We start from the raw sequence: 26,802 nt of genomic DNA, 5'->3' as shown, positions 1-26,802 counted from the left end.
AAATTATGGGGGGAAACCATAAATTTCTCTGCCTGTTATCTTATTAAGGAAAACCTACAAAAGATGGTGTACTGTTGGTACTTGACACCCAGCAAATTAGTGAAAATGTATAAAAAAGGATCTAATTTATGCCCAAGTGCCACGAGGTGGAGGGAACCCTGATCCATATGTGGTGGTCATGTAAATATGCTAGAGAGTATTGGGAAATGATCCACACAGAATTTAAAAAATATTCTAAAACCCACATTTCCCGAAAGACCAGAGGCCTTTCTGTTAGGGATAATAGGTAATGACATTCCAAAAAAGGCACTCAATATTTTTCTGTACGCAACTGCTGCAGCTAGAATAGTATATGCCAAAAAGTGGAAAGAGGAAGAAATAACCACAAAGGAAATTTGGTAGAAGAAATTGATAGAATACAAAGAATTAGTAACCATGACCGCAAAACTAAGGATGATTTAAAGACAAGAGAAGAGTGGAAGTGTTTTGGAGATTATTTTAGAGGATACAATATACAATTTAATCTACAAGTAGGAGTTAACATATGAGCAGTAGATAGCATCTAAAGAGGAAGACTTGAAGTGGTAATGGGTGAAATATCAGGATATGCAGCAGATCAAGATTTCCCTAGAATACCACAGAGAGATGGATTGGGAAGTCTTAGGAAAAGAGATAAGTGATGGATACTGTACGATGTGTGCATAAAAGCTGTTAAAATTTCATAAATAAAAGTTTGAAAAAGAAGAAGAAGCTTTCGGTGATAAACCCATATACCAAAGAAAAGAAATAGGTTTTTTTTCCAAAAAATTTTTTTTACATATCTGTTCCTTGATTTTGTATGCGTGTGTGCGAACAATCTTCAGTTTCATTCAATGATGCAGCAGGTAGAAGAATCTGAGGAAAGTGAGATGCTGGAGAAATAGAAGGCTGTGTTATATAAAGGCTGTGTCACCATTTTGCAGGAACAATGTCTTTGGTAGACAGCCAGATTTCACACCTGTGGCAAATGCCTGAAAATGTTAGTATTCTTCAGCACTTATTTCCAACATCGCATCTTAGGAGCACTGCCTCTTTAATAATCTAGTCAAATACAGTAAAACAGCTATAATCACTAACATTACTAGCTTTGACTCTTTTAGCCACAAGACCTGAAGCAATGTGAATTGGTTGTTTAACAGTGTTGCTGCAAATCACTGCTTTTAAAAAGCATTTCATTCATCATTCTGAAAAAGAAAATGTTTCATAAGAGCTTTTCTCAGTCCATCTCTCCTCCCCCCAGTTCCTAGTTTTTCTCTATGTTGGGCCTCTGGATAAAAAAAATGTGTGTTCAGAACAAAACAGATTCCTCATTATTCCACACCTTCTGAATTTCACATCTCTAGGCATCTTACAATAAACTGTCACACGGAGCAATGCAGAGCATTTAAATTTTATATTTAGTTACAGCTGGACCTGTTGGTTTAGCTTAAGTGTGTTTGGATTGGGATCACTAGTCATAATGGTGCAGAAAGATGATGCTGTGCACACTTTGTCATGTGGTTTATTCATCAGCGATTTGTCACTTTTACATTTTCTGCCTGGGGATTTTTCACGTGCATATTTTACCGCTTTTTGTTGCAAAGCCTTGAGTAACTAATACCAGGAAAAGTATTATTATTATTATTATTATTATTATTATTATTAACCTTTCTCTTCCCCAAGGCAGAAACTGTATACGCATGATATGTGCATGTATGTATTGAAGGGATGAGGGGAGATGTAACCCTAGAAATCAGCAATTTCTTATACAATTGGTCACAATACCATTTCTATTTCTTAAAGCAAATTAACATCTGTTTTCCCTTAACCTTCTGGGCAGGTACTATCTGAGTTCTGCACACTTGTGCTTGGTAGGAGTTGCTGCGCTCCCACATTTCAGAGAAACCATTGCTGATATTTCATCTCTCTGGATATGAGTGGTTGGGTGCCTTTTCCCTTTCCTCCTTCAGTGGCAGAATGCACACACAAAGTGCTAATGCTTCCACGGTTTAATCAAACAGTTGTGTACTCTGCACTGCTGCGAAACCCCTGATGACTCACTGTTGCCATCCTCACATTATGCAGACATTCCAAACAAGCATAAAATAAAAGCCGTAACACAAGACAGCAAAATAGGAAATGGGATGCTAAGTAAAATAGAGCACAAAAAATATTATACTTGCTAATTGCCTGCCTACAATGCTGGTTTATATTTTTAAACCTCTTCGACTAATAATTTGCACTTGAATCAACACAATTTCTGCACCACTAAGGGTGATGATTTTTTAAAAATGTGAATGTTCAGTTGAGGGAATTATCTTTTCCTTTTCCTTTTGGTAGGAGAGCTGGGGTGGGGTGTGTGTCTCTCTGTGTGTGTGGACTAGATAGCTACAAACTAGTTACCTTGTACAACATCCAGGCCAGTATCCTTGAAAAGGGCTGCACTTAAGAAAACTATGCATGGAGACCATACTTTTTATAAGGAAAATGCTTGCACACAAGCAATTTTGCAATAGTATTTTATAAGGACTAAAAGCTTAATTGGTCACTTACTATGTAGATGAATTCAACTTTGGGGCCAATTTGCAATTTATGTTACTGTCCTTATGCAGCCTTTCTCAACCTTGGGGCTCCACAGGTTCTTGAACTACAGCTCCCATCATCCCTGACCACAGGCCATGCTGGCTAGGAATGATGGGAGTTGTAGTCCAACAACACCTGGGAACCAAAGGTTGAGAAAGGCTGGTCCTATGTGTGACTGGTGTGTCTTGCTACATGGATTGCATTGCGTTCCTGTTTTGACTGATCTTTGAACTCCAGTAAAAGCTGTGTTTTATGCAAAGCCTTCTTTATGTGAGTAGAAAGCTAGCAAGTACAATTATGACACATGATGAATTGATTGATGACTCATCCGCCACAAATATGCTGTAGTTTGGGAAGGAAATGAACACATCTGATCCGGAGGATTTTGTGAATCATCCCTTAGGCCATAAGGTGCTTTGGAACCCTGTGAAAGGGATTCCGTTAGGTGACTGGGACAGCCTGTAATGATGTTGTGTGATTGACAGGTGAGCTGCTCCACCCACCTGCCAGAGTTGGTGTTATGGGAGCCAAAAAAGATTCCCCAACCCTGTGTTAGGGAATTTCCAGGTGGATCTTGTCTTTCAGTGCCATATTTGCTTTAACCTTGATTCAGTGTCAGTGATGTTTTGGCTCGATTAGAAGGAACTTTGGTGCTGATGATATCAAATCTCATGTTTATCACTTTAGATATGGAAGAGGCCTTAGCTTAGAGATAGTGTCACTGCATACTTGTTTCTTCCCTGGCATTTTTAAATAAAAGGATTTTGGGCCCCGGAGGGCTGTTTCCAATCACGAGTACTATGTACTGGAGAGATTCATTGCTTTATTTATTTTACTGCTTTATAAAAATGCATTTATGCCAAGGTGTGCACTATTGCAGCATAGTACAGAAGTAATAGAATTATTGGTATAAAGCATCTCTTAATTAAATGTAAAGAAAAAGATGTGTGTAAAGAAAAAGATGTGTGTTATGTTCAAGCCTCGAGGAAAGTAAGAGGGTCACAAAACAATATCGCTGTAGGTAGTAGGGTAGCCTTGCTAGTAAACATCACTTTAAAAAAAAAAGTTAAAATACTATGGGTATTATAAGGAAGAGGAGCAGAGGTGGAGGAGCCACCGGCCATGGAAGCTGAGCCTGTCACGTGTGATGGTGCCGAGTGGTTGTGCCACGTCGGAGGAGACAGGAACGTGGTGGCAACTTAGCTCCTCCCTCTCGTGCAGTGGAGGGGAAGCAGTCCCCCGTCCACGGTGGTGGCAGCAGGAAAAGGAGGAGCCACCAGTCATGGAAGCCAAGTTGCCATGTGATGCCTAGAGACCTTGCATGCAATGGTGTCACGCCTGATGTCTGGGCATTGCATGACGTTGTGATGTTGTGCACGCACGACCGGCCCATCCATCCCCATCTCATTCCCAAGTCAATGCTTCTGCAAGGAATTGATAATCTAGGATGGGAAACACATTATTCCACTTGCAAGAGTGCAAAGAAGCAGTGATATCCCTGTAACTAATGCAGAGCTTTGAGAAGAAGCACCTGAATCCTGTGTCGCAACTGAGTGAGAACTCCCCAATTACTGTGAACACATACATGCAATTATCAATTGCAAAGCGTTCTGATTTTTTAAAAAAGAATTACTACAGCATAAAACCAGTGGTACACAAATGAGAATGTTGTAATGGTATCACAAGGCAGCCTGCAGTGCAGTACCCTAAGCTGGCTTGGGCAGGCTTCACAAATCAGCCATTAGCACAAATCCTTTAGTGAGGAAAGAGGAATGTGTAGAAAACATTATAATCACAAAGGGCTATACAAAGAAAATTGGTAGGAGAGGGCAAAGAGGAGTTTAGCAGGTGTAGTGACAATCTGCCCCAGATGCCTGGTTTGTAGTTTCAGGTGTTGCTGCTGATCACTTACCCCCACCCCAGCCCTGATGTCACATGTTTCCTTACCTTTGAAACCCTATTCTCATGGGGTCTAGGTGAGGTTTGACCCATTAATGCATTCTTATTTTTTAACTTCTCCATGCTGCCTCCCTGTGCAATGTGTCCCACAATGTGAGTTAATGTAGTTTTTGAGAATTGGCTTGAAAATTAGCTTGATGTGCTGCTTGCAGTGCCCCTTCTCACGTATTGCATGCTTGACCTGCATAGAGCCAGCATACAGAAGCTGTAGGCATTAGAGAAATCATTTTTCTACCTGCAGTCATAAAAAGAACACAGCACTGCATTGCTTGCAGCCCAGCAATTGACCTTGCCTTGTCTGTGGTTCTGCCTCTAAGCAGAGCTAATTCAAAGTTACAGCACCACCTACCGTTGGAGATTATCATTTGAAAGTGGCTGCTGTGATTCCTTGTTTAAATCTTGCTTGTTGCCCAAATCTCCCCATTCATCGTGAAAACCTGAAGGATGCAAAACCTAAAAGAGAATCTTCCTTCCTTCCTTCCTTCCTTCTTTCTTTCTTTATGTTCATACTGTATATCTAAATAAAAAAGTAAGAGTCTGCAATCCATTTGTTGAATGGATGCAATTCAATGTAGGGAGGAAATGCATTCCAAAGAAAAGGAGTCCAGGAGAAAAGAAATATGACTTCCAATGAACTTTGTGTGTACATCTCTTTTATACTGACTAGCAGCAGTGTACACTGAAAAAACAGTCTTTCTATTAACCTTCAACATGTATTAAACCGTGATTGTAGTTACTTGTGGTGAAGGAAAGATAGATACTCTGCATGTGGTCAATCTGCTCTTTACTCTGCATATTCCATGGGTTGTAAAACAAAATTCAAGGCCTTGGCTCTGATGAATAGTGACTCAAATTAATGATCTGCTGCTGTGAGCCAAATGTAATGTTAACTGTTAAAGCCCTGTACAGCCAAGGGCCTGGATACTTGTGGAATCTCCTTTTCCCACCCACGGACCTGCCCATACATTGAGATCTTTAGAGGAGGCTCTCCTGGTTGTGTGCTACAGCCTCCCGAAGTTCACAGTGTGGCATTCTGAAGAAACTTCTCCATAGTGGGGCCTAAATTATAGAATTCCCCTCACCTCTGAAATAAAGGAGGGAGCTCTTACGAATTTTCAGTGCCTGCTAATGTCTTATCTGTTCACTTGGGCAATTGATGGATATTAGTACTGATCTTGAGGTCATAAGTTACCGTCTCCTGGTTTTATTGCTGGAATTTCTTATTGTGTTTTTAATATGCTGATAGTATCACAGCCCTCTCTTGGATTTCTTTTAGCAATGAATAATGGATAATAAATATTTTAAATGAAATAAATACAAATTAAGCCTCTTCTGATAATAAGGTTGCTGAGTATCATAAAGGCACACCTAAATGGGACTTTCAGCTTTTCTGACTATCACAGACTGGGTGCTCCAGTTGTACACACCTGATAGGTATGAAACCACAGTGGTGTGTTGGTTCTGTGGAGTGGCTTCCTCCAGTAAGTGTGAGGATTGCCTGAGGGGAAAGCCTCCAGCTGAGCACGCTCTTAAGTGATGCCATCTGAAAGGATTGCCCTTAAGTTGGGGAGCATTATAAAAAGCAGCACAGAACAGGAGTTAACCATCTCTTATCTGATAAGGGTGGACATTTATTTGGTCCACTTTGGGAGGGGGGACAGACAGGAAATCTTTCTTGTATATATTGGTGATTCTGACTACACTCACATCGATGTTGTTTTTGAACAGAGACTACTTGGGAGCGGCCAAGCAGTGTGCCTGGGACACCAAAGAGCCCTGTGACACAGAAGAACTCCTTGCCTACAGGTAGGGGGCAAATTAGGCAGCGCGCATTAGATTTCCTGAAATAAACACACATACACTCTTCACGGTTTGTACCGAAGTGGCTAATACCTGTGACATCTCCATTGATTGGTATTTAAAGTGGTGCTTGGAGCGTAGTGCATGGCACTTCCTAGATCAAGTTATGGCACATGTAGGACATGTTTTTTTCTATACTCCCATGAGCTCTGTCTTGGCTATCAACCATGTGCTTATATAAGTCTATGGTGCTGATCTTTGAGAGCCAACTGCAGATTTTAGCAACAAAAAAGGCGTGGGGATGCTTCTAGATCAGTCATTAATCTCTTTCTACCATGCAATTCTGGTTTTGTTTTTACAGATGGTGTCACAGCATCATATACTTTCTGAGCAAAAAAATGGTAATACACCCAAAGTCCCCTACAAAATGATGTGGTGGGGGAGCCTGATAAGCTAAAATTTGCTCACTCCCTGCTCCTGCCAACCTAGCAGTTCAAAAGCATGCCAGTGCAAGTAGATAAATAGGTACCGCTCCGGCAGGAAGGTAAACAGCATTTCCGTGCGCTGCTCTGGTTTTGCCAGAAGCGGCTTAGTCATGCTGGCCACATGAGCCAGAAAAACTGTCTGCGGAAGCGGACAAATGCCGGCTCCCTCAGCCTTTAAAGTGAGGTGAGTGCCGCAACCCCAGTCGTTCGCGACTGGACTTAATTGTCAGGGATCCCTTTACCTTTACAGTAATATGAATGTACTAGAGGATGCTGTCCCCACCTGCTCTGCTTGCTAGCCCTTGGTCAACCCCCTTTACCTCTTTCCCTGTCCCCACATTTCACCCAGTCCTTTGCTCAGCTTGCCCCAAACACACACACCGTTCTGTCACAGCTTGTTAAATGTTTAACAGAGAGGTGGATGCTCTACAGAGCCATTTGCCAAACCCTCCTTTAAATGTCACTCCAGATATTTGGGGGGGGGGGGGTAAAATTTATTTCTATTTCATTTTATAATGTATATAAAACAGAGAGAACAATTATAACAACAGACAAAAAAACGATGAAAAACGAAACTATAAAATAGACACATAGAGTGAGTGGTTGTACATGAGTTAAAATAACAAAGTCCCAAGTAAAGACTATCAACTTTTATCAGATCATAAAAGTACAGTTCCAGATTTCCCAGGCTTGTGACGAGGGCTGCCTTGAAAATGACAGTTCCGCTGTATATGCCAAATCATATAAAAAGTGTCTGGAGGTTCTAGTCCTTGTCAAAATCTCAAATTATGTCTGATTTTCTACATTACTGTATACTTATATTCCAGAGTGAGCAGTACCAAGCGCCCAGTGTAAGATTTTGGGCCGTTCTCCATTGAGTTGCATTTATTATTTGTGCTGCCAAGACAAAATATTTTGGCAATATATTTACATTGGTATCATAAAAAATACTCAGTAACTGTAATTTTGGACAACAAACAATTGTTTCCTTAATAATATTTATCATTTCTGTCAGAATTAAATTCCAAAAATCTTGCACCAACTGACAATTCCCACCATAAATTATAATACATACCAAGTTCATTGCACCCCTCCAACAATAAGGTGATATAGAAGAAAACATTTTTTTGAGATTTGCAGAGGAGTGCAATACTACCTGTTAAGAGGTAATGTTAAGAGGTTTTCCATAAGCAAACTGCGAGCAGATCTTAAGGAGCGCAATTCCCAGATATTTTTTTTCCAGTCTTTGGGAAGAATTTGTGTGGCAGCATCTAGTTCCCATATCTTTTAAAGGGGTTCCATATATCCGTAAGCTATATTATGCAATATAGAATACAGTTTAGAAACTCATCCTTTCCCCTCTCTACCCATTGTGCTTAATAAATTTTCAAGTTGTGTTAAGGTTCTCAGAGCTTTTGTTTTTACATGTTCTTTTATAATACTCCAGAGATGTATAATGGCAGGGAAGAAGGCTCAGAGAATGGTTTGCCAAGCCATCCTTCTTCTACTTGCCTTTAAACATTGCTCCTTCCTCATCGGCTCGCCTGACTCGCCACCAACCATGCTGCTTGCTTGTTCGCCTGCCTGTTGTTCTATCATCATGCTGTAGTTGGTGTGACTTCCTGTTGGCGGCTATGCAAACTACAGCGTGATGACAGTTTTACTTTCAAAAATATAAAGACATACTGAATTTTATTGCATAAATTTCTTGAGATAATTAGATATTTCATTTAAAGTGGAGTTGCCTGACCTTGCTGCAGAGTTTACGGAGGCTTGTGTTTTATAGTTGATCTATCTCAATAATGTCTTTGCAACTGATGTGTTCTAGTTGCTAAAATTGCTGCCTGCTTGCATGTATTTCTGCATAGATCGATCGATCGATATATTATGTATTTCATGTAGACTTGCTGTATTTGTGGTGACATTTTGAATTATACATTTACACTTGGTCATGTATGCCAGGTAAATTACTTAAGTTTGATGAAGAGCCTCAGTGATGGTAAACCCATTTCCCCCCCATCTTTTTGAATTACGCCAGTTTCTCCTTTTAAACTTTGTATCTTTACTTTACAGTGAATGGGTATCACATACCAGGAACTTTGGTACCCCAACTAGAACCAAGCCACATGAGTCTCCGCAAAGTCAGCAGTGATCCCCAGGTAAGCACAGAAAATATTCCTGGATGTAGATGAAGGCTTTTGTTTTCTATGATTGTTTAGAAATAGTGCTTGTGAATACTTCCAGTAGGATGAAGGACTGAAAGCAGTCTTCGTTCACTTAGAAGTGCAGCAATGATAGTTCAGTCTTTTAGTCCAAATTGTGCTATGAACCTCAAAGTCCTTGTATTCCTGAACACTCTCTCTCCCTCTCCCCCCTCCCTCTCCCTCCCCTCCCCCCCTTCTATTTTTATCACTGGAAGCTTTTATTGATCTTTCTCAACTTTAGCCATCTGTGATCATTTTGTAGTATGGAGTTTTTCGGGCTAGGTACCCAACGTGCTTTCTTTTTTGTCAACATTGAATTGGAATTTGTTGCACTTCTTGTAGCTGTTTAAGTGAGCATCCTCTTGCTATTGTACCATGAGACACTATAATCAAGATGATTTTTATTATCCATGCATTCTTTCCTAAATCTTGGAAGATTACAGCTATATTTCATAGCAATGCATTCCACACTGTCTCAAAGTCTCCTTTACCCACTACAGTACTGGAGAAAAAATTCACCAACTTGTTAGAAGTTGTTGTGTTTTTTTGTAGGTGGTTTTTTTTTGGCAGAAATATGTGAGTTAAATCTTAGGTCATAAACATTCTAGAGCTTTATTTTTTCCACTCAATTCAAATATGCTGAATATCTGTATAGCTCTACCCCTCTTGCCATTATTACTATATTATTGAAGTTTGCATTAAAGCCTGTTATGTAATTTGGGCTGCTTCCACACTGGTCACTTATTGTGGAACAACCATGCTTTGTTCACTCACTGTTTATGGGATGTCTGCATAACATAGTGATAAAACGTCCTCCTCCCAACTTTTCTCTATTCAGCTTCCATTTTGGGGGGGGTTGTTTTTTTAAAGAACTCAGAAAAAAATTGTTTTTTATTTGTTTGGGGTTTGTTATCACAATGTAAGCACTGTGCAACATATCCCATGTAGGTGATCCATCACACAGCTGTTCTTGCTTATACAGGCCAGTTACGGCCTTCATAGATTTTGTTCTAGCAATTTCCTTCTTTATAGTCTGTCTCATCTCTCTCGGAATCAGCTCTATCACTTTAACTGTGCCCTTCTCAAATAGCATTGCTTTTGTGTTCCTTTTCTCTCTCCACAACCCTGCACATCCCAACTTGCAGTACATCCCACAGAATGGTCCCAATGAAAATTGCTACACACAAGATTTGGGGTTGGGGAAGGAGTGGCTTCCCACTCGGCTATAGAATGTTATTTGGATTCCAGACATTGCTGTCCCACCTACAGCGTAAAGCAGAACAGCACTGCTTGCATACTGCTTAATTGTCACCATCTGTAAGCACTCTTGGTTACTGATGCTTTTCCGCTGTCTAAGAAAATCTAGGGATTTACCTTAGCAAACAGCATTTGTAGAGTACAAGCTACTGTTCATTGTAGCTTCCAACAACTAATTAACATTATTTGGGGTCCTCTGGAAATCTAAGGCATGACAGCTGGACATAGCTGAATTATGAAGAGCTAGCATGTTTGAGTGAATGCAGGGTTGAACCTGAGATCCAAATCTCTGTTAAGTCATTCATGTGTGTTTAAATAAATCTGGTCATTTAAAGCCATGAGCTCGCAAAAGGGCATTGGCAAGTTGCTGTTTCAAGCATACTGCATACTGCTACTCATAGAATATTGCTTTCTCCCAGTTCTCTGTGCTTTAAGGAATCACGTAGGCCAATTTCGCAAATGATGCTAAAATTGATTTTTGCATTTCTCCTCCCCCACCCCCACCCCTCACTGACTTTTTTTGCATTTCCTGTATCTGTACATTCAGTTTGAAAAGCCACATTAAGTCTGGGTTGTTGTTGTTGTTGTTTTAAAAAAACGAAAACCAGCTTTCTTCAATCTTATTCTACACTAACAATGATTAAAAAATGTTCCTGGGCAGGGACTCACACATTTCTGTTCATCGCTTGATGGCTGTAATATCAAGTACTTTCTTGTATTGTGCAAACAGCCATCGCAGATCAAACGGCACTTTCATATCTGCTGACATCATTTCAACGCAATATGTTCCAGCTGTGTTTGCAGCTCATAACATTTATTTTGTTTTTATCCCACCCATCCTCCTGAGATTTAAATAAAAATGAGCACGTGCACAGCAACTCTGTGTGTGCAGGGGGGCTGGGAAGACAAGATAGTGACTTGCTCAAGACAACCCAGGGAGGAATGTAGCTGAGCAGAGATTAGAACCTGCACCTTCCCTGTATAAACCCAGTACTGGAGCCACTGCCATGAAGTCATTGAACTAGCCATTCCGTGGGGAAGGGCCATAGCTCAATGGTAGGGCATTTGCTCTGCATTCATATGGCCCCAGGTTCAATTCCCAGCATCTCTGGGTAGGGTTCGGGGAAAGACCCCCAACCAGAATCCTGGACAGCAGCTGCCGGTTAGTGAAGACAGTAGTGAGCTAGAATCTCGATGACCTAGAGGTGTGACTCTCTAGAGGTGTGAGAGCCAGTGTGGTGTAGTGGTTAAGAGCTGTAGACTCGTAATCTGGGGAACCGAGTTCGCGTCTCCGCTCCTCCACATGCAGCTGCTGGGTGACCTTGGGCTAGTCACACTTCTCTCAGCCCCACTCACCTCACAGAGAGAGTGTTGTGGGGGAGGAAGGGAAAGGAGAATGTTAGCCGCTTTGAGACTCCTTCAGGTAGTGATAAAGCAGGATATCAAATCCAAACTCTTCTTCTTCTCCTCCTCCTCTATAAGGCAGCTTCCTGTGTTCCTATGGGTGAGTTGTTCATGCATGTGTGAGAGTAGTTCACAAAAAAACTCTTAAGAGCTGACTAAAAAGTGTTGCAAAATGTCAGAGAAGAAAGTGTGCATTGATAAGACAATTATTTGTTACGTGACCATGGTTCGGAAAATGTTTCTCCTTTCAGTTCACTGAGCCCTGTTTGGGTCAAGCAGGTCATATGTGAGAACACGGAAAACTTGGTTTTAAAAGCTCTGAGGACCTTGTAGACTGTGTGGGTGCTTTTTCCCTCTTCTTCTTCCCTGCTCATTCCCCTCATTTCCTCCCCTTAATGATGCCACCAGGAAAGAGGCGAAGAATAAAACTAGATTTTGCATCGTGTCTTCACTGCCTCTAAAATAAGCATATGGCTGGAGTGGGCACACCAAGAGAGTGATCTTCTGAAATCTTCTCTTCCTCCCTTGCTCTCTCTGAGGTTGAGAAGCCAGTTCTAAATTGTTGGCAAAGTTGTTCTTCTTTGCCCCTGTGAGTAGTTTGTTATCACACAGTAGTGTCTTTATGAAGAGAGGCAGAGGTAGTTGAGGAAGTAATTCACCTCTGCCTTTCCTAAGCGAGAGTATACAACACATCTCCTTCTTTACAGTGCTGCCTGTAGCGTTGCATATCTCACTTTGGAAACTCTTGGACCTTGATCTGTAGGTGATTCTTGCATGAGTCCACCTTGACTTGTGCTGCTGCTTCTTTGTAGTACACTGGATGGTGATCTGTTTTGGATACTGGATCAAGAGTATCTTGATAGCTTTAAGATCCTACTGATCTTTTCTAGTCTTACTTGAGGGCATGGCTGGTGGGTCCAGGGAACAGCTACTCTCTGACTTAATGGCTTTGCAGGTTCTTAATTGGCAGCTTCAACAGTTCTTGGGCAATAGGCCCGTAAATGAATCAGCAGCTTGCAACACAGGTGAGTGCTCTTGTATTGGTTCAGTGGGGAACCTAGTGGGCCCCTTGGAAAGCATGGAGCTGAGTGAGACCAAGAATGCAGGATGCTTTGCTAATTTGACTTCAAGAAAGTAGTTGAAAGAATTTAAGGTGTGCCAGTGTTAACCAAGAAAACTTGAGTGTTTGGAAGCTCAAGGACTTGATATTTGCTACTGTGTCTAGCAGTTTATTATGAAAGTGCATTGTAGAGGGGAACTCCATAACATATTTTCCCCCCTTAAAGATCAGGCTCAGGGGAGTTACAAGCAGCATCATTTATTTTGGAGAGGGAATGTGATTTAGAGTTCTTCATTACACAGTTCTTCTTTCCGCAGGTGCTAGCGTCAGCTCTCCTTTTGCGGCTGGACCAATGCCAATCTACTGTTTGGGGCATACTTTTTTCTGCTATGCGTGGGCAACTAATGCTAACAAAGAGGGATATTTAAAAATTTATTTACTTGCCTTGTCAGCATGAGATTAGAACATCTGAGGGAAATGGACTCATTTTCAGATTCTGGATCAGCAAGAAGCTTCCTTTGAGGGGTATTGAAGGATTCCGTTTCACATATGTGAGGATATTTTAAAGAACAATAGCAGCTGTCTGGGGGGGACATAAAGAGAAAGGCAAGAAGGCTTGTGTTCAAAAGGCACCATAGCACCTACAGTGGTACCTTGGGTTAAGTACTTAATTCGTTCCGGAGGTCTGTTCTTAACCTGAAACTGTTCTTAACCTGAAGCACCACTTTAGCCAATGGGGCCTCCTGCTGCCGCCGGGCCGCCGGAGCACGATTTCTGTTCTTATCCTGAAGCAAAGTTCTTAACCTGAAGCACTATTTCTGGGTTAGCAGCGTCTGTAACCTGAAGCGCATGTAACCTGAAGCGTATGTAACCCGAGGTACCACTGTATAGACTGGTTTCTGGGAGAGATGTCATAGCTGGTAGAAAATGGTGCCTAAAGAAATTGTGGCATTTCTAGATCTCTGGAGTTTTGCACATAAAAATTAAGGAGACATGCGGGGGGAACTGTTCTCTATCAGAGAGTGTTAAGGCAGTCTTCTTCCTAGAATAAAGTTGTTGTGCTATGTTTGTCCTTGTGGTACTTTTTTGTTACTCTGTGTAAAACTGGGCTGTGTGGCATAAATATTTCTTTAAATAAAAAAAATTCTTCCAGTAGCACCTTTAAGACCAACTAAGTTAGTTCTTGGTATGAGCTTTCGTGTGCAAGCACACTTCTTCAGATACACTGAAACAGAAGTTGCCAGATCCTTCTATATAGTGAGAAGGTGGGGAGGAGTATTACTCAAATATCTCTCACAAATATTTCTTTGTGAGAGATAACCCTGGTAAGGACTACAAAGGACAAAACCCCCATAAATAAAAGCAATAAGGTTACAATGAATGGTGAAGCAGGACATGTTCCATCATGTTGTTAACTGTTGCACGGTAGCCTCAGACAGAATGGCATGCCAAACAAACACTTTAAAATAGGTGGCTGCTGACTCCATGTGCACTATACTTCTGTTTTGGGTCATTCCATTCACTGTCAGTCTGATGCAGGTGGCTTTTTTGTTGTGTTGTTTTGATGCTTTTGCTAATTTGCAGATGGATGCAGAAGGAAGCCTTGGGGATGCCTGCAGTGTGTTAGCAACAACACTGCAGAGACTTCCTCCTCACCTTGCTTCTGGAGTCCCGGCTTTTAAAGCTGGAGTGGGAGGGGGGCAGTGGGGCGAGCGGATGAGATGTGTGTGCAGTTGCGATATGAACCTAACAGCAAAGGAAGCCTTTGTGTACAGCAGCTGGACTGCATGCGAAACGTAAAGCAGAGCTTCGAATAACTCTTTTAGGCACAGTAGCTAAAGAGCCCTGCTTCAGAGTTGGCACGCAGTGGAAGAGTTAATTCCAAAGCTAGGCACTGATTGGAAGGGGAGGTGTCGCCGTGTTTCGGATGAATTATCTGGCTGTACAGAGCTCGTGTGCTGCTTCGTGAGCACAGTGCAGGAGTCTCCCATGCAAGAGTTGAACTGTGACACCTCTGGGGCATGGAAAGAGGCTAAGCCAGAAAGCAGGGCAGAAAGGGAATCTCCTCCAATTTGGCTTGCACAAAGCACTGAGCACCCCTGCTTCCCACACACGCACACACAAGCACACACATACACCTTCCAGTAACTCAGAATACATACCATGTCGGATGTGGAGTGCAGTTTTGATGATGCCTCTTGCCTCTCTCCTCAGAGTCCTGGGTCCCCCTCACCTACTCGAAAGCAGAACAAGGAGACCACGTTCACGGTAAGTAGAATCCCACCGTGATGATCACCAGTCCAGTTGCTATGGTGATCTAGTCACCAGAGCAAGTAGCATTGCAGGGCAGGAGAGCCGTCAGTCCGTCTGTGTATGTGTTGGTGTGTTGAATCCGTGTGAAAGGGTCTGCCTCATGTTTTCCAGATGTAAACACGGTGCCTGCTTTCCACAGCAGTAGCTGCATTGAAGCCATTTTTAAAAGGCTGAAGCTAGCAGAGAGCCTGTTAAAGAGAGACAGGAAAGAAATGTCAGAAAGCAAAAGGAGAGGGTGGGGGCACTTCTTTCTGCTGTGATTTTTAAATTATAGTTGCAGCTGTGTTTCCTTTTGTTCAAAGTTGCTTCTGGGTAGATCAAGCAATTAATAGCCAATGAAGTCATCTTAAGAATGGAGTGTTCCTGTGGGCAGCACACACAATGATAAAAAGTTGACAGTGAGGGTTCTCCCCCAAGGCTGGCTTCCTTTGCAGCTTTGATGGATGACTGAAGGGGCTAAAGATCCATAGAAAGATGAAGAATATTTTTTGAAAAATGCCCCGTGAAGTTGTCGTAGTATGCACTTTGGCTGAGGTCGCGAACATGCTAGATATTTCTCAGTAGGAGAGGATGAGATGCAAGCCTTTGAATCCTGGCAAACCTCTTTTGACTCTTTAAGTCCAAAAACTTATCCATTATTGCTCAGAAACCTGGCCCAGCCATCCAGGCTCCATGGTTAACAAAATATTTGATTTGATTGCAATGATTTAAGAGAGAGAGCGAGAGAGCGGGGGGGACGGGACATTTCCCTGTGGAAGTGTGAGGTTCGCTCTTTTGCTAGCTACAGCAGTGGAAAGGAATTTGTTGAAACAACATGACACATCTCAGTGTGAATTAGAGCACCGGGAGTGGTGGTGGAGAGAACATTAGGGGGGACTAGAATATGAGGTGGTGATTAGTGTCAGTGCTGTTTTCTTTGTGACAGGATTGATGTTTGGTGCTGCCACTCAGTTTTCCCAGGTTTGAAATTTAGTTTGAATGTTTCATCAGTGTTTCCTTTGCCTCTTTCACCCCCCTTTCACGGTTTGGGTTCTGTAAAACGAGAGAGAGGAAAAAAACACAAGCAAAAACTGCTTATTTGGTATGGGTGTTGGACTTCAGGCAGGTTCCCCCCCCCCCCCCGGATTTTGCACTTTATGGAGTGGATCACATGAAATAATGCACTCTCTTAATGGCTTACACTTATTCTGAGTTGAAAGGGATGTAAAGCAGCAACCTCAGATCCTGTCTGGGGCTGTTTCGACATTTTTCGCTCCATACTTCACCCCATCAACATGAAACAAAACAAAACCCAGAACTTAAGGGGGCTCCAGGGGGTGTTACTGTAGAACAACTGGCTGTGTAAAGAAGACCTAGCTGTGGGGATAACCCCATTCAGTCAGAGGCAGTTGAAGAAACGGAAGCAGTGTGTTTTATCACTACTGCTCAGCTGCCATACATGTAGTAACAAAATTGAAGGCTGAAAGGGGTGATTACCTTAATCCTAAGGCACAATTACATTGCAGCTGGAGTTAGGGATGATTCAATCCATTGTGGTGCCCCGGTTAGGCACCCCTGGGTTAAAGTGTTGTGCTGTTACTTGGGAGACCAGGGTTCAAATCCCCACTAAGCCATGAAATTCACTGGACAGTGCTGGGCCACCCACCAACTCTCAGCCTGACCGAATTCATGGGGTTGTTCTGAGCACCTTGGAGGAAAGGCAGGATAAAATAAAAAAATCTTGCTCTTTGTGAATGGCTTTGTCAAGAATCATTACTGCGTTTTTTGAAGCTCTTTGAGGCTACAGTAATATTTGGAATCAGCCTCATAAGTGGGTCATCTGTATCATGGTTCTGAGTATCTGCATTAATATTGCACCTCCTGGGGGGTCAGCAACAGTGGTGCAGGTGTTTTTCTATATGGCCCATCTCATCCAAGTGGCAAATGGATTCAAATGTTGCATCTGCCATGCAGTGTCCTGACCACAGTGAAATTATTTTTTGGCAGAACCACTGAGCTTGACCTGGAGAGGCAGCAAAGAACACATACATGCACGTACCGCACCACAGGTTCTCTCCCACTCTTTTCCTCAATCCCAGCACTTGTTTTTTGAGAAGGGATTTCTATTGGATGTCACAAAGAGTTCGCTTAGAATCATAGCATTGTAGAGTTGGAAAGGGACCCCAGGGGTCATCTGGTCCAAACCCCTGCAATGCAGGAAAATGCAGGCAGCCCATATGGGGATCGAACCCATCACCATGCTCTAGCCAACTGAGTCAACTGGAGTTGCATCTTTCTTCTGAGAAATATGTTATGAAGTGCCCTTTTCAGCTGACTGAATTCACACATAATGCCAAACTTCAAGGACTGCTTGGTTCACTTCTCGCCTCCTCCTCCTGTGTCTGCCCCCTGCGCATCACAGTCTAGGACTTCTGTCTGTAGCTTAGAGGCCAACCAAAGTTGGTCTCACTGTTGGAAATGCCAAATTATGGTTTGTGCTTCCAGTAAAGCGGGATTACCAGATTTGCAGGACAGCACATTCAGTCATTTGACTTTTCTGACACCGACGCAAACTGTTGTTTGTCAATAAACCACAGTCAAAAGTCCTTCACAGCACATAGGAGTAGTCATAAGCTTGAGGGGCCCATTCCTGTTGCACCAAACTGTGGTTTAGCTGTATGTGTGAACACAGCCATTTTTCTCATGGGTAGTATACAGAAGTTACTAACTTTCTGGGGATAGTGGGTGAGAGAGGAGAAATGTTGATTGTGTTTCACAACTAAGTAATTTTTCTCAAAATTGGGTTCCCAGCTGTTGTTGGACTACAACTCCCATCATCCCTAGCTAGCAGGGCTAGTGGGATGATGGGAGCTGTAGTCCAACAATAGCTGGTGACTCAAGTTTGAGAGACACTGATCTAAAAAGATAGGCATGTAAGACCATTAAGTCCGAGGTCTAAAAATTACCTAGCGTCTTCCTGTGACACGAATGCTCCTTTATATGCTCCTCTTCCAGTTTTCTCTGCTGCAGCACACAGGACTTAAAGATCTGTCTCGCATATACACTCCCAGTGTGGCATTTTCTCCTACAGCAGTTTGGATGAGAAATTGTGCTCTTAAAACTTGGTCACATCCAGTGGAAATACTCTGCTAAGAAGTTTTATCAGAAATTTGAAACATCTGGAAATGTCTCCAAACCATGTTGTAGGCAAGTGATAATCCACCATGCAGCGACACCCTTCAGGTGCCAACAAGTGCTAAAATATATATTTTAAAACCCTCTCTGCTGAAAATGAAGCAAGTTGACCTTTCTGGCAATTGACAACCTCATGAGAGGCTTAGAGTTACATATGTTGGCTGTGGTTCTTTGCATTCCAGTGTCTCATAACTTCTGTGATCCCATCCTACGACTTGAATGAAACACTCTTTCTTTTGTTTACAGATAGGTAGCCGTGTTGGTCTGCCATAGTCAAAATAAAAAAATCCTTCCAGTAGCACCTTTAAGACCAACTAAGTTAGTTCTTGGTATGAGAAGTGTGCTTGCACACGAAAGCTCATACCAAGAACTAACTTAGTTGGTCTTAAAGGTGCTACTGGAAGGATTTTTTTATCTTTCTTTTGTGTTACCTTTCCAGTTTTCATGGATGTTCATTTTCCTCCCTGCCAAAAAATAAAATAAAAATTCTGCTTGTTGCCATTTAATAAAAGCAACTCCAGTGCACTCTCTTGTTAGCATTACCAGCAAGGACACTTCTTTTTCTGTGGTGTTCCTATTCAGGTTATGACCAATTTCTGGCCACATTTGGATGATCATATCTCTACCTAAGGAAGCCAAGTTATGAGCAAGCCTCTTGCCCACACACCCAGCACCTTTGTTCCTTTTCAGTGAGCCACAATGTAAACCAGGAAGTCTCTAAACTTAGTTTTTGGTTTTTATTCATTCTGGGAAACTCTGGTTACTAGCATTAGAACAAGCCAGGGTATTCAACTATGAATTGAAGTTTGTTTAATATTCTGGCTTGTTCCAAGGTTTTCCTGGTTCAGACTTAACAGGAAACTGTAGTTAGTTAGAAGCTTCCTCATTTAATTATAGCTTGTACCAGAGGGAGGGGCAAGAAAAGAGGAAAAGGCTCATTCATATCTTGGTTTATTAAAGCAATATATGATTGTCTGAACCAGCTCAATGGTTTTTTAGTCTTCATATTACAGAATCACCTTTGACTGCTGGACACCTTGACTTCTTTGTGCATGTGTTCTATCTGGCTATCGGGTCAACCCAATTTATAGGTATTTTGTAGTGTTTCAAGCTATACCCTGGAAAAGTGAAACAAATCCAAATGCATTGTCAGCATAACTACAACAGAAAAGATATACAGTGGTACCTCTGGTTACTAACTTAATTCGTTCTGGAGGTCCGTTCTTAACCTGAGATACCACTTTAGCTAATGGGGCCTCCCGCTGCTGCCGCACCACCAGCGCACAATTTCTGTTCTCATCCTGAGGTAAAGTTCTTAACCTGAGGTACTACTTCCGGGTTAGCGGAGTCTGTAACCTGAGGTGTTTGTAGCCCGAGGTGTTTGTAACCCGAGGTACCACTGTACCTTTCACTGTCCCAGTTGTCTGTTGGGCAGTGCCTATTGCAAGTTCACACATGCCCCTAATCTGGATAGCTTTGTCTGGGCAATTGAGCCTATTAACACAAGTAGGTGACATGGGGCTGTGCACAGCGTCCCCACTCACAGCGTCCCCTTCCCATGTCCTTGGCCGTACTGTTTTGGTTGGGAATGGTGTGAATAAGGCTTCCATCTGTGTTCACTTGAACATGTGGCACAGTTCAGGCGAACGCATGCAAATAGCTGCCTTTATACCTTCTTCACTCTGCATTGGACAATTGTGGCAAGTGCATGGGATGATTATTGGGACCGGGATGGCATGTGCAGCCCCCTGTCTTCTGCTTGTATTATATTTCTTGCATGGGTGTATTTAAAAAGTTTATTTTTTAAAAAAATGTTTTTCATATATATATATATATATATATATATATATATATATATATGGAAGTACTGTATGTTTGCTCATCCATCCAAGCCGTTGTGTGGTTCTATAGAAAGGAGGCAAGTCTAGCGTCTCCTCCACATTTCTGAGAACATTTAGTTAAAAACACATTTTTCTTTGAACTGTGTGTTCTTTCCCCATCCATCTCCAACACTAGAGCCAGCATCTTTGTTTCAAAAAGAGAGAAGCAGGCTCTTCCTCTCCCCTGGCAGGAAAATGGTGACATTTGAACAAGGCTTCCCCTCCTTTTCTTCTTCAGTGAGTGAGGTTATCAAGGTACCCTACAACAGGACTGGGTTTAGTGCCACCATAGCAATAAGGAGATAGGCACCTGTACATCCTTGATTTTGTCCTGGTGTTATTAGGAGAATCACACACACATGTCTCAAGTCCCCTTACAGGGCCAAGAGATTCATAGCTTAAAATAATTGTATGCAATAACTTGATCATCCTTTCCCTCCCAATTTTTGTGAGCACTTGCAGATTATATTTTAAATGTCCCCTATAGCTTCTTGATAGTGCTTTCTGTTTGTCAAGTACACTGTCAACAACACAGTAAGGGCATTTAAGGAGGTCTTTTTGGTCGCTCTCTAACTAGGAAGCTTCATCAAAGCTCAAGCCCACTAATCTCTCTAAACCGTTGAGAACTTTGCATTTTGGCATGCACTATAGTATCTGTTTCTTGTCCCAAGATGAAGCAGTTGGGTGGATTATAAATTTAAATAAATGCTTTCTGTCAGGCTTCATGAATTAAATTAGTGAATTATGGATCCAGAGAGGAATAATTTTCAGTTGCGCTTTTTAAAAAATATGCATTGAAGTGCAACATCTGAATATTAGTCTAATGATTTTATTATTAATCTGGTTTTCTCTCCATTGTGTCCATTAGCTTCACTGGGACCTTCTGTGTACTTCTGGCATAGGCTGTTGTGTTAAATTTGGTTTTCCATTTGTAAGATCCCTTAGGCAGCTTTAACTCATTTAATGACATCCGGTCCAAGTTAGAAATGGTTTTACCTAGAGCTGCTACTAGATTTCACCAAAAAGTGAAATGATAAGGCAAACATGGAGGTTCCTGTTTGGGTGAAACATTTGAGGAATTTCCACAGAGCCAAACATTTTTAGTGAAGTTGTTGTCTTTTGAATTTCATCACTAAAGTGAAATTGCAAGGCAAACATGAAGGTTCCTGTTTAAGAAGGAACATCCAAACAATTTTGAGGGTAGTAAGATTTAAACCGCAATCCTAGCCCCACTTCCCTGACCATAAACCCCATTGGATTCAATGCATGCTTGGACTTGGGCTTAGAAGTAAGTCCAGGTAGACATAGCTAGGATTGCGTTTTTAGTCTTACAATAAGTACTGCACATTCTTAGTTTTATCCTCCCTCTTTTTTTAAATAAAAGAAGCAGGCATGCAGGGTTTGATGATCAGAGACCCTGTTTTGCTTAGAGTCTGCTTCCTAGATATTGCAGCGACTTTCAACCACACAAAATCTCTTACATCTGCCTTCTGTGACATCTCCTGGTTAAAGCGAGCATTACATTCAGCAAGAACCTAAGCCAGCTGTGTTGCATTTATGCAGCTTTTGTTTACATGCATCCATGTTCCTGAACTGCTTTGCACGTCCAATGTATTCCTCTTTCCTTTTTGTCAGATAAACTGTGTGACGTTCCCCCACCCTGACGCAATGCCAGAGCAGCAGTTGCTGAAACCTTCTGAATGGAGCTACTGCGATTATTTCTGGGTAAGTGAGCAGCCACCCATATGCTATTTACTGCAGCAACCGGGATTCATACAGTACGTAGCATATTGCTAAAATCTCTGTTAGCAAACATGGTTAAAATCCAAGCTTGGAAGGAGGTGCATAAGATGTTGGAGAAGTTGTTTCCCCACCTCCACAATCTAATTGCATTGCAGCCATATTACACAAGACCGGGTGACTACAATGGGCTCCTATGTTGAGTCATATTCTGGGGCTTGTAACCCCGGAAGCCAGCATCATACAAATCTGGACAGCATGTATGTGCTCAAGCACCATCTTCCTGATTTGCTGCCATCCCATCTGGTCCTCTACAAATGCATCGTGTTAAAGTGTAGCCCAGGCATAGGCAAACTCGGCCCTCCAGATGTTTTGGGACTACAACTCCCATCATCCCTAGCAAACAGGACCAGTGGTCAAGGATGATGGGATTTGTAGTTCAAAACATCTGGAGGGCCAATGCCTGATGTAGCCATTATTTCCCTTTCTTATCTTAAGTAGCAAGACCTTTCCAGAAAGGGGTCTGGGGTCCCCAGGATGCTGGGATGAGCTCTCTTAATAAGCTGATTGTTGATGGACTTTAGTTTTGGATTACAGTATACACATCCTTTAGCTTTTGTAAAAAATTGTTTTAGAGAAATAAGAGAATTCCCTGCGACTTCAAATGTAATAACTTTAGAAGAGAATAGTATAAGGAACAAGATGGCCAAACTATTTACACTGGACAAAACTCATGAGTAATCATCACCCGAGAACCCACAACCCAATTGGACTGGAGCCCTGTACTGTAATAAGTGCTTAGCATAATTCGGCTTCAACATGATTTGCTTCATTCAGACACAAATATTATATAAGGGTAGGATGTAGTTTTCCTACACCCAGAATATTTGTGGTTGAGCGGCAGGTGTGTTGTTTTTTTTGTAAACAATAAAATTAGATGATTTAGACTTTCTTGATAAAAAAAAATGTGGTTGTCTTCACAAAGAATGAGGGCAGAGGGGAGTTCAATTGAGTTCCATGCATCCGAGGAACCATTTTGTTTTCTCTTTTACATTTCATGTGATATTTCCAAGTGCATGCAAAATGTTAGATGTACAGCGTCAGAATTCTCTTGCACAACTAGAGGTTGACAGAAATGCAAATCTTGCAGCACCCACTGTGCAATATTGCCCTGCAGGGATAAAGAAGCAGTAGGAAAACAACAAATAAGCGGGGGAGGGGGAGAGTGGATAGAAAAGAGGTAGGAACTGTCCAGGGAGCAAGGCTTGTGTGGTAGGCCCTGATGTGCCAGGAGGTATTCTGAGTAAGAGTCTGGGGAAGAGAAGCCTATATGCCAGTTTGTAAAAAAAATTATGTGGCTAGTTCTGACCTTGGTCATCTGTCCCTGCCACAAGCATGGGTTGTTTTCTCCCTTATATTAATACTGTCAATTCCTATTAACACAGAATCTGCTGCTGTTTAACTACCTGTTTCATATATGCCAGAGCAGCCCCTAGTGGCAATGATCTGGTATTTGCTGGAAATTCTGCTAGCTCTATTGAAGTCGTCTTTGAACATCCGCTAGCAGCTGTTGTATTTGTTGCATTAGGCAAAAATATCCTGAACAGAATTGCCAGCTTGTGACTTGGGGGCGTTTGAGGTAATTCTTAGCCCACTTTCCGATATCTGCTGCGTGCCGGAGCTGCTAAGTGCTTTGGCACATCTTCTGACGCCTCTAGTGTGGCATATATTCTAACTGCACGTTTCCTTTAGACTGATAAGAAGGATCCTCAAGGAAACAGCACCGTCTCGGGATTTGAAATTCTTCTTCAGAAACAACTGAAAGGAAAGCAAATGCAAAAAGAGATGGCAGAATTTATTCGAGAAAGGTAACTTGGAAATTCACTTCTTCTTTCATTGGTTTCTGCCTCCGTTAGTGAGACACCTGCTTCCATTAGTCCCTTAGTAAATAACTTGCTTTTACTTAAGCACACCCGATCTTGACAATTTGGAAGGAGAATACTAGCATGGATGGGTTCCTTGGCCTGTTCTGTCTTGACTACTTTATATTCCTACAGACTACCAGCAGTGTCTTATTCTCACTTTCATAAGCTCATTTATCTAAAGCTTTGCAAATGGTTTATCCAAACATGAACACACAGCATTTATATTCAGCAAAAGGATCAACAGCTAAAAAGTTTTTCAGTCGGCATTTTCAAATTGCCAAATTCAGCAATTTGTGGCTATGTTAGCACCGTAGAAATGCTCAGGTTTAGAAACACATACATACATTTTTTGGTGAAATTCGTGGTAAAATAGTATATGATATCTGCCCTAGATGTTGTGGTTCACACAGAAAAGATGCTGTATGCCTGCAGAGTTACCTGCCCTCCTTCTCATGCTTTCCGACATGCACCTCTGCCCAACACTTGGCCACAAGCTTGTGTCACTGTGGCAGCAACAACACTTCATGCTTATATCTGTCATAGGGGGTTCAAAATAAGTCAAGTGAGTTAGTATGTTTTTCTCAATAATAAGATGGTTTGAAATATTCAGTGGCTGCAGTTGTTGTTTTTATAAATTCATGAACAGTAAGAAGCTATTGAAGTGATGTACAGTAAGGTAATATGGGATACAATACCAAAGATACTGAGTCTAGTGCCATCTGTTAAGAGTTTGGATATAATCTTCGACACCTCCCTTTCCATGGAGGCGCAGATTGCAGCTATAACAAAGGCGGCATTTTTTCATCTCCGCCAAGCTAAGCAGTTGGCTCCTTACCCCTCTCGCCCTGACCTAGCCACTGTGATCCACGCGACGGTCGCCTCCAGACTGGATTATTGTAACTCACTCTACGTGGGGCTGCCCTAGAGACTGACCCAGAAACTCCAGCGGGTGCAGAATGCCGTGGCGAGACTCCTTACGGGTCCTCGCTGCGGGATCACATTCACCCAGTGCTATACCAGCTGGCTCCCGGTGGAGTACAGGATCAGGTTTAAGGTGCTGGTTTTAACCTTTAAAGCCCTATACAGCCTAGGACCCTCGTACCTACGGGACCGCCTCTCCTGGTATGTCCCACGGAGGACCTTATGGTCTTCAGACAAAAACATCTTGGAGGTCCAGGGCCACAGGGAGGTTAGGCTGGCCTCAACCAGAGCCAGGGCTTTTTCGGCTGTGGCCCCGATCTGGTGGAACACTCTGTCACAAGAGACTAGGGCCCTGTGGGACTTGACATCTTTCCGCAGGGCCTGCAAGACAAAACTGTTCCACCAGGCCTTTGACCAAGGCACAGCCTGACCCCCTCCTTTAGTAATCCTCTTAGAACTCTAGCCCAATGGTTGCCATTACGGTAATTTGATTCTGAATTGATTTTAGAATGAATTGATTTTAGAATGCTGTGTTTACTTTTACTGTTGTTAGCCACTCTGAGCCCTTCTTCGGCTGGGGAGGGCGGGATATCAGTAAAATTTTATTTTATTATTATTATTATTACAAACAATGAAGCCATTTAAAAAAATTGTTTAGTCAATATTCCAGTAAATTTTCCAGTAAATGACTGGGTCACACTTCAAGGAAATTCTTCTTAAATAAGAAGGCAGTAATAGCCACCCAGACATCAAGTAGGTGCCTAATTTCAGCTGGCAACTAATTCCAGAAGGGTCAGTTGATGTGTCTGATCCAGTTTCCCAGCTATACAGTTCTATAGCTTGGATCCTATCTTTCCTTCTGTGTAAGGAACAGAATTCACACTCATGGAATGGGACTTTTACATCTTCTGCAGCCTGTACCTATCAAAAACCTGCTCCTGGTGATTGGAAATGGTGTGGGAAATGTTGCAAATGGAATAGGGAGACAGTAGAAGTCCCTTATCATACATGAATGGAGGAGCAACATCTATATGCCCAGAGCTGCTCTTTATAACATTTGTCTATATGCCTGGAGTTGCTCTTCTTAAATGGAAGGACTTCAGAGAAGGACCTTAGATCCAGTGAAGTCTTTGGCTGACAGAAGGTGGGGAGGTGATTTTTTAAAAAAATAAATAAATATCCCTATATACACACATCTGGGTGCCCTTTCATGCTATTCCAGAAGGTCCACCTACCCTCTAGAGTGGATTTTCAGAGTTCACAAGGGCTGTATTGGGAAGGGGGGATGAGCAAAAATGACCTCCCCTAGTATTTTTCTGCAGGATTGTCCTGTAAACAAACAAACAAAAAATACTCACAGGATCTCTATTTTCATCCCTGTGTCTCCAGAAATCATAAAGCTGGGTTGTTGGATTTAAGAAATTCTGGTTGCAACCTAGCAAGGCATTTAATTTTTTCATATTGTTTGATATTAGTACAGTCCCTGTATTTACTAAGGGTTCATTTTAATCTTCACTGTAGAGACTTAGGAATCATAGAAGTACAAATCCTCTTGAGTTCTCTCTACTTCACGATCTTCTGTGACTTTAGCACATCCGGGGGGTGGGGATCTTTCCTCACCCCATCCGGTCTGCCTCTGCTCTGCTAGAACATAGTTTAAATAACTCAAAATATATGCAGGACGTGAAAGGAGAAGGCGCGAGAGAGAAAGATAAACAGTTATTATTTATAGCTGCTCATTATTTATAACTACTCTTAGAAGAAAAAGAGCACTGTTATAAATAGCTTTCCAAATAATAATAATAGGATGGAGATTTACTTCTCTATGGCTTGCAATGGAGAACTGGAACACTGTGTTCCAAGAGTGGACTTTGCCTGGTCAGAGGACAATGAAGGCGCCACTACCATTACCCATTTCAATTGGACAGTGGTGAATTGGTAGGAAAACATTATCTTGTGCCAGTGGAAAATCTTAAGCATAAGGATAAGTGGGAATCCTTTTGACAGAGTATAGATCATCAACAAATCCACACAGCTCTTGAGCACAGAAAGTAACCTTTGGCACAAAATGGCAAATAT

General features: G+C 42.0%; 1 protein-coding gene across 5 annotated transcripts in view; it reads left to right on the top strand.

Moving 5' to 3' along the window:
- Positions 1 to 26,802, top strand: part of GAS7 (growth arrest specific 7) — a 133,554-nt gene that overhangs the window by 86,213 nt on the left and 20,539 nt on the right. For all 5 annotated transcript variants that reach the window (XM_080993884.1, XM_080993885.1, XM_080993886.1 and 2 more), the window contains exons 3-7: positions 6,289 to 6,366; positions 8,919 to 9,004; positions 14,985 to 15,038; positions 21,773 to 21,862; positions 23,630 to 23,745. In XM_080993884.1, the coding sequence (XP_080850010.1) occupies positions 6,289 to 6,366; positions 8,919 to 9,004; positions 14,985 to 15,038; positions 21,773 to 21,862; positions 23,630 to 23,745 (424 nt within the window). The remainder of the gene's footprint in view (positions 1 to 6,288; positions 6,367 to 8,918; positions 9,005 to 14,984; positions 15,039 to 21,772; positions 21,863 to 23,629; positions 23,746 to 26,802) is intronic.

The sequence above is a fragment of the Podarcis pityusensis genome (assembly GCF_964106645.2).
Source record: "Podarcis pityusensis genome assembly, chromosome: 2".
Lineage (NCBI taxonomy): Eukaryota > Metazoa > Chordata > Lepidosauria > Squamata > Lacertidae > Podarcis > Podarcis pityusensis.
This window is presented reverse-complemented; position numbering and strand designations above follow the sequence as displayed.